This window comes from Nannospalax galili, unplaced genomic scaffold (genome assembly GCF_000622305.1).
Source record: "Nannospalax galili isolate Female #2095 unplaced genomic scaffold, S.galili_v1.0 scaffold899, whole genome shotgun sequence".
Classification (NCBI taxonomy): domain Eukaryota; kingdom Metazoa; phylum Chordata; class Mammalia; order Rodentia; family Spalacidae; genus Nannospalax; species Nannospalax galili.
The window spans coordinates 350,654-358,933 of record NW_008343202.1 but is presented as its reverse complement, the minus strand read 5'-3'; the positions used below and the strand labels follow the sequence as shown (position 1 = coordinate 358,933).

General features: G+C 44.9%; 1 protein-coding gene across 1 annotated transcript in view; it reads left to right on the top strand.

Moving 5' to 3' along the window:
• The window catches only part of LOC103738938 (S-adenosyl-L-methionine-dependent tRNA 4-demethylwyosine synthase), a 109,021-nt gene that overhangs the window by 42,052 nt on the left and 58,689 nt on the right, over nucleotides 1–8,280 (top strand). Inside the window, exons 10-11 of the mRNA XM_008839139.3 lie at nucleotides 6,040–6,158; nucleotides 6,933–7,042. Coding sequence (XP_008837361.1) covers nucleotides 6,040–6,158; nucleotides 6,933–7,042 — 229 coding nt within the window. The remainder of the gene's footprint in view (nucleotides 1–6,039; nucleotides 6,159–6,932; nucleotides 7,043–8,280) is intronic.

Genomic DNA, 8,280 nt, shown 5'->3' with positions numbered 1-8,280 from the left:
TGCCATTTGCTTGGTATATTTTTTTCCATCCTTTCACTTTGAGATAGTGCCTGTCCTTGAAAGTGAGATGAGCTTCTTGCAGACAACAAAAAGATGGGTTTGTTTCTTAATCCATTCACCTAGTCTGTGTCTTTTGACTGAGGAGTTCAGTCTGTTGGTATTAAAAATTATTAATGAAAGATGAGTATTGAATCCTGTCATTTTTATTTCTGTTCACATTCTTGATAGAGCTGTGCATTTCCACAATTACACTTTCATTGAATTTCTTTCTGCAACCCCTTGGGTATAGTCATTCCCTTCTTCAGCTCTTTGTATTACTTCAAGAACTCTCTGAAGGGCTGGTTTTGTGGACATGAATTCTTTCAGCCTATTTATGTCATGGATGGTTTTTCTTTCCCCTTCAACTATAATAGACATTTTGGCTGGGTAAAGTAATCTTGGTTGGAATCTGTCATCATTTGGAACTGGGAATGCTTTGGTCCAGGCTCTTCTGGCTTTCGCTTTCATAGTTTGCCCTGAAAAGTCAGCTGTAATCCTGATGGGTTTTCCTGTATATGTGATTTGTTTTTCTTTTGTCGCTTTCTGTATTGTCTCTTTGTTCTGTACATTTGGCGTTTTTACTGTGATGTGTCGTGGAGAGTTTCTTTTCTGGTCCTGTCTATTTGGTATTCTATATGCTTCTTGTATTTGTATGGACATGTTTTTCTTTAATTTTCGGAAATTTTCTTCAATGATTCTGTTGAAGATCTGGTCCATACCATTATCTTGAGATTCTTCTCCTTCCTGTATGCCTATGATTTTAAGTTTGGTCTTTTTATGGTATCACTCAATTCCTGCATATTCCATTCTTGTGTTTTCTTAGATTTTTCATAATCTTTGCTTGAGTGGTCTAGTTCGTCCACTTTATTGTCCAGTCTTGCTATTCTGTTTTCGATTTCATTAATCCTATTGGTGAGATTTTCTCCTGTTGCGGCTTACTGAGTCTTTCGCTTCCTTCTTCATTTCAGCCTGAGTATTCGTCAATATTTCTAACTCTTCTGAATTCATTCAGAAGTTTATCCCTATCTTCCTTCAGTTCTTTAGTTTCTTTTTTGGTTGTTCTTTAAAATCACTGAATCCTTTTATCATGTTTATAATTGTTCTTTTGAGTTCCGTGTCCCGTATTATCTCTAGGGGGTTCTCATTGTACTCCTCTAGAGGACTGATCCTCTAGAGGGATTATTATTTTGATTTTTCATGTTATTATTTTTTCTCTGTGACTTTGACACATGGATTTATTTTGTAGATTCTGGTTCTTGTGTGAGACTCAAGCCTTCCTTTGTTGAGTTTAGGTCTGCTTCTTTTTGTAACCTTTATGTGCCTTTGTGGGTTACTTGTTGGGCATGAAAAGCTGGTTGGTGTAGGTTTCGGGTTCTCTTTTGATTTTATATTGGAGTGGCCAAATTGCTTTCATCTTGCTGCTCAAGACGTCCCACAGAGACCCAAGTCAGATGAGGAGCAGATGCTCTCAGGCTTTCGCCTAAGGTCTGGATCCCTCCAGGAAAGATGCTGGCCTCACGAATATGAGGGTTGGGCTGGCCTGGGAGCAGGGCCCAGGAAAGATGCTGGCCCCCAGGGATGCAAAGGGAGGTGGGAGCAAGAAGAGGCCCGAGGGCTCCTGGGGACTACAGGGAGGAATTGGGTTGGTCTAGATGCAAAGGATCAGGAGTAAGTGGGGGTGTCTGGGTCAAGAGGTCAGTCCAGAGGTCTGGGATGCCAAGACAAGAAATGGGCCAGTGCCCAGGCTAGGAGGAGAGATGGGGTGGGGGAGCTGGGAGTGTGAATGAGGCTCGGGGAGTCAAAGTGCAGTGGATGCTGTGAACTTACCCAGGAAAGATGCTGGCCCCAGGAAGCTGGTGGCTGTTCTGCCCAGGGATGCCCAGTTGACTAAATTTTCATTTCTATTTTAACTATGTAGAGGAAACTTTTAACTAAATTTATGAAAGATGCTGGTCTCAGGAAGCTGCTGGCTGTGCCACCCAGGGATGCAAAAGGGAGTTGGGGATGGGAAGAGGCCCTGAGGGCTCCTGGGGACTACTCTGAGGAACTGGGTTGGTCTGGATGCAAAGGATCAGGAAGCTGTGGTGGCTCTGGGCCAAGAGGTCAGCCCCGGTATCTGGGGTGCCAAGACAAGAAATGGGCCAGTACTCAGAGTAGGAGGAGAGCCAGGGTGGGGGAGCTGGGAGGGTGAATGAGGCTGAGGGGGTGGTCAAGGTGTGGTGGGCACCGCTGTACTTACCCAGGAAAGGTGCTGGCACCAGGACACCGGAGGCCGTATTATGAGTGTTTTGCCTGTATGTATGTAGGTGTAGCTGCAAGAAGAGTGTCAGAGCCCTTGGAAGTGGAGTTACAGATGGTTGTTAGCCACCATATGGTGCTGGCAACTGAAACTGGATCCTCTACAAGAGCAGCAAGTGCTCTTAACTACTTAGCTATCTCTCCAGCCTCTAGGCCTCCCTCCCCCAATACAGACATACATAATGTATCTGCAGGCTGGCCTTGAATTCCTGATCCTCATGCCTTTAACTCCTGAGTCTGAGGATCATAGGTGTATTTGGCCCGGTTAACTGTGAAATGCAGTTCATGTGTGGCTAGACTTGTTGGAGGCCTCTCCGTGTTGTGGCTGAGAGTGTCTCCCCACTATCTTGCCCAACAGTGTGGATTTGTGTCAGTCTAGGACTTCCCTCAGCTGCTCCTTCCTCTCCTAGATCTGCCCCTGGGTCCATGTGCCAATTAAATAAATAGCTCTGATCTGTTCAATTGCTTATATCTGTTTGTGAGCAAATATTTCCTTTAAAATATATCCAGAGTATTGGCAAGAAGGCTCAGCAGATAGAGGTGCTTGCCACCAATCCTAACCATCTGCATTCAATCCCTGTGACCCACATGGAAGAAGGAGAGAACTGACTCCCACAAGTTGTCTTTTGACCACCAGGCATGTGGCATGGTGATCATGAAATTATATTTTTCCCAATGACAATGTTTTGTCATTTAACCCAGCTAGAAAGCTGCAGATAAGCTTTTCTGTGGGGTGGGAGATGTGGCTCAGGTAGCATTGTACTTACCTAGCATACACAAAGCTATGGGTTCAAGTCCAGCAACCACTGCAAATAGGGTGTGGTAGTACACACTGGTGATCCTAGCATTTGGGAGGTAGAGACAGGAAGATCAGGAGTTCATGGTCATCCTTGACTACAGAGAGAATTTGAGGCCAGCCTGGGTTACAGGGGACCCTGCCTCAAAATAGATAGATGATAGATAGATAGATAGATAGATAGATAGATAGATAGATAGATAGATAGATAGATAGATAAAATAAGAGCACTAGTTTGGACTTCCTGGAGGGGGACATGAAGCCCCAGCCAGTACCAGCTGCTACAAACCAGATTGAGGTCTTGTTGGGTGAGCAGCTGCAGTTAATTCCCCTCTGAATGCAATTATGTGTAAGTGACCTCAGGCTCGCCCATAGAATTGTGTGAAATTTGCATATCTGCCCCCTGTTAGGCCAGAGTGTGAGGCCCTTTGTTAGGCGGTCTCAGATCCCAGAACTGGATGACTGTGGGCACATGGGCTTGGAGACGCTGCTCTTGGAGAATGTGAGGAAATTGGTAACAGTGACAGGCAGTAGAGCCCAGGTTGCTGAGAGCCATGAGCCAGTACAGTGCTCACACTCAGATGAAGCTTGGGCCCTAGGTGATACTGCAGACAGAAGCCCAGGATTTACCATCTTTCTTCTGTAGTTGTATATCGAAGGTTATTAGCCTGAAAGATTAGGAGCCTGGCTGGCATCCCAGCTTATCCCAGCAAGGGCTGGCTGTGGTTTGTGTATCATTTCCTGGGGGAGTGTGACGTTCTTTAGCTAGAGAAGCCTTGAGGAGCTGTGGAAGGGCGAAAAACGCTTAATTTGAAGAAATTGCTTGATTTAGTTGATAGGTTTTTTAAAATTCTTTTTTCTTTTTTTTTGGTGTTTTTTTGAGACAGGGTCTCCCTGTAGCTCCAGTTGGCCTGGAACTCACTATGTAGACCAGGCTGGCCTTGAACTCAAAGAGATCCACCTACCTCTGTCTCCCAAGTGCTGGGATTAAAGGTGCACACCACCATACCCTTTTTTTTTTTTTTTTTCTAAATATTATTTTTATGTGTATGTGTGCATTGCCTGCATGTAGGTAAGTGCACCCGTGTTGTACAATGCCTGCAGAGGACAGAAGAGGCCGTCAGATCCCCTTGGAACTGGAGTTACAGTTGTTAGCTGCCATGTGGGTGCTGGGATTCAAACCTGGGTCTTCTGCAAGAACAGGCAGTGTTTTTAACTGCTGACCCATCTCTCCAGCCCCTTATTCTTTTTTGTTTTTTTCGTGTGTGTGTGTGTGTGTTAACTACAGTGCACTTGTGGAGGTCAGAGGACAACTTTGTGGAATTGGTTCTCTCCCTCCACTTTCATGTTGGTTCCAGGGATTGAACTTAGGTCCTCAGGCTGAGTTCAAAGTGAAACCTGCTAAAGTGAAAGAAGGAGGGAGGATCTCTGGTCTCTTCACCTCACCGACAAGACTGAAAAGTCACCTGTCACACCAAGAGCTGAGAAAACCAACTTAGATAGGAAAAGATGGTCAGCTGCCACCCCCCACAGATGAGTCAACACATGGGACCCAGTGAAGGCTTTGAGTAGCTAAATGCTGCAGCAATCAGTTACCAATTGTCTTCAAACAAATGAAGAAATAAAATATCCCAACAAAGAGCAGGGTTTAAAAAAGAACCAAGAGGGTGTAATAAAACTGAAAAGCATAGTAACAGAAATAAGACTATTTCCTGATGGGCTCCATAGTCATTCAGAGGTGAAGGGCTGCTATGCTCTGACCTTGACCTTGGTGGATCGATGGAAGGATCCACACCCTCGAACAATCAATAGGATTTACCAAGTCTGAACCACAGGGACCTGAATAGATTAGACACAAAGCAAACAAAGCGTGAAGTGGAGCCTTGGGGATTTGTGGAGCATAACATCAGTCAACATTGGAGTGACAGAAGGAAGATGAGAAGGTGGAACTGAGGGGTGGGGTTCACACTGCTTGACAGTGGGACAAGTGCTGAGCAATGCCAAAAGCTAAAAAAAGTCTCATTAGTGGTGTGTATATGTGTCTGTGGGTGTGCATGGCATACATGTAGAAGTCAGTCAACTTGCAGGAGTGGATGGTTTCTCTCAACGTCAGGCTGTCAAGACTGCAAGCAAGTGCCTTTACCCACTGAGCTGTCTCAGCAGCCCCACATTGTCCTCTTAACAGTGATGCCTTTGAGGCCTAGAGAGGTAGCTCAAGGATGAAGAACGCATGCTGCTCTTGCAGAGGACCTGGGTTCAGTTCCAGGTGTGCACAAGGCAGCTCACAACTCTATATAACTCTATATAGCTCCAGGGGATCTGATACCCTCCTCTTGTTTCCGTGGGCTCCTGCATAAACTCGTGCAAGTATATACACATAATTTTTTTTTTTTTTTTGGTCTTTTTGAGACAGGGTCTCCCTGTAGCCCCAATTGCCCTGGAACTCACTATGTAGACCAGGCTGGCCTTTAACTCACAGAGATCTGCCTGCCTTTGCCTCCCGATTGCTGGGATTAAAGGCGTGTGCCACCACCCCTGGCCAAGGCTAAATTTTTTTAATGATTCCTTTGGAGCTGATAAGATCACTCAGTGGGTAACGTCCTTGGCATGTAAGCCTGGGGACTTGAGTTCAGTCCCTAGAACCCACATAAAGGTAGAAAAAGAGAACCAATCTACAAAGTTATCTTCTCACCCCCATATGCCTGTGCCACTCACACATCTCTCTCTCTCTCTCTCTCTCTCTCTCTCTCTCTCTCTCCTCTCTCTCTCTCTCTCACACACACACACACACACACACATATTAATAATAATAAAATGAAAACATACAAAATACCAAAGCCTGGCTATTCATTTTTTGTGCTCTGGTGATTTTATTCAAACGATGACATGTTTTTGGCTTGTCACAGTCGATGCTTCGGGGGAGAGGAGGTTGCTACAAACACACATTCTATGGCATCGAGAGTCACCGCTGTATGGAAACCACCCCGAGCTTGGCCTGTGCAAACAAGTGTGTCTTCTGCTGGCGGTAAGTGGAGATGCACAGCCTGGTGCATCACAGACCAGATGCTGTGAGCTCTGCCTGGGGTGTGCTCAGACTCACCTGACAGCTCTGCTGAGCTCAAATCTCAGTAAACTTAATTGTGAAAAGTAACATAAGATTGTCAGCTTGAGTACTGGTAATTGAATCAGCATTTAAAAATCATAGCTGCAGGGCTGGAGAGATGGCTCACTGGTTAAGAGCAGATACTGATCTTCCAGAGGATCTGAGTTCAGTTCCCAGCACTCAAGTGGAACTACTCGAAATCACTTGTAACCCCAGCTTCAGAGGATCCTATACCCTCTTCTGGCCTCTGTGGGCACTACACTCACATGTGCACCTACAGACAGACAACACACATATGTAAATAAAAATAAAATAAATCTTTATGCCAAGCATGATGGTGCACACCTTTAATCCCAGAACTCAGGTAGATCTCTGAGTTCAAGGCCATTGTGGTCTATGTATCAAGTTCCAGGCCAGCCAGGGCTACATAGTGACATTCTGTCTCTAAAAACAAATCTTAAAAAGCAGGAAGGATCTGGTCAGTTGACTCGGCAGCCACGAGTCAGGCAGAAACGTTGAGTGAACCCTCACTCCACACATCTGCCAGGTGTCATGACTTAAAATAAGCTGGGAGAATCTTTGAACAGTGGAGCTCTTAGGAGGAAGCCAACCCTGGTTCTATATTGTCTGGACTGGTCACTGTAGACTCCGTGGCATTATGACAAGAGGCCTTAGTACTCTGTATTGTGTTCACAGGCATCACACAAATCCTGTGGGCACTGAATGGCGGTGGAAAATGGACCAGCCGGAAGTGATCTTGAAGGAAGCGGTTGAGAACCATCAGGACATGATCAAACAGTTCAAAGGTATTTATTTATTTAATTTTATTTTTTCTTGTCATGAGATAGGATTTCATGTTTCCCAGGCTGACCTTGATCTTTCTGTGAAGTGGAGGATGACCTTGGACCTCTGATCTCCTGCCTTCACCTCTGAGTGCTGGGTTGACAAGTGTGTATCCTGGTTTTAGTCCTTGCTGGAGATGGAATCTAGGGTCTTATACATGCTAGGCAAGCACTCTGCCAACTGAGCCACATCCCCAGTCCCAGTTTGAAGGTATAATATTTAATCTTTTTTACAAAGGAATGCTAGTGTCCATTAATACAGCCTGGATCAAATCAGCAGATGAATTGCCTATTTCATGGATTTTTGTCTCTGCTGGAAAATTTCCCTATGTGGAAGGGAAAATATCATAGAAATATAATATGTACTTTGACCTTTTGGCCTTTTATATTCCTACTAGATGGAAGAATTAAAACTTCCTTCCAAAGCTTAGCAGCTTACAGTGTGGTACACTGAGTCTGTAAGTTTTTCCTGGGATGTGTTTTCTAAAAACTTCTGCTGTTGTGTCTTGGTGAACAAAAGGCAGCCAGACCTGATTCTTAGGTCTTTGGAACATTCTTAGATAGGTCAATCAGGGGGCTGGAGAGATGGCTCCTCAGTGGTTAAGAGCACTTGCTGATCTTGCAGAGGACTGGAGTTGGGTTCCTACACCCATGTCAGATGACTCATGGCTACCTGTAACTCCAGCTGCAGGGGATCCAACAACCTCTTCTGGCCTCCATGAACACTGCACCCAAAAGATAGGGTCAGTCAGGTGATGTTGGGAAAGCACTTCTGAACAAATGCCCCACAAGAAAAAGGGTCCTATTAATAAAAATGCCTTGCACATAATCCACAACGATGGACCAAAAATTCGGCCTTTCATTTTATAGACTCTCCCAATTCAATTCTATTTCATACTTAAAGGCATTTCTGGAGATGACTGGTTTTCAGACTTTATTGTACATCAGGACCATCTGGGGCTGTTAAAGCACTGACTGCTGTTCTTCCTCAGAGATGAAGTCAATTGAGATGGAGCCCTGGATGTACATTTCTTTCTCTTTCCTCTTTTTTCTTTTTCTTCCTTCCTTCCTTCCTTCCTTCCTTCCTTCCTCTCTCTTTCTCTCTTCCTCTCTTTCTCTCTTTCTTTTTGGTCTTTTCGAGACAGGGTCTCCCTGTATCCCTGTAGCCCCAGCTAGCCTGGAACTCACTGTGTAGACCAGGC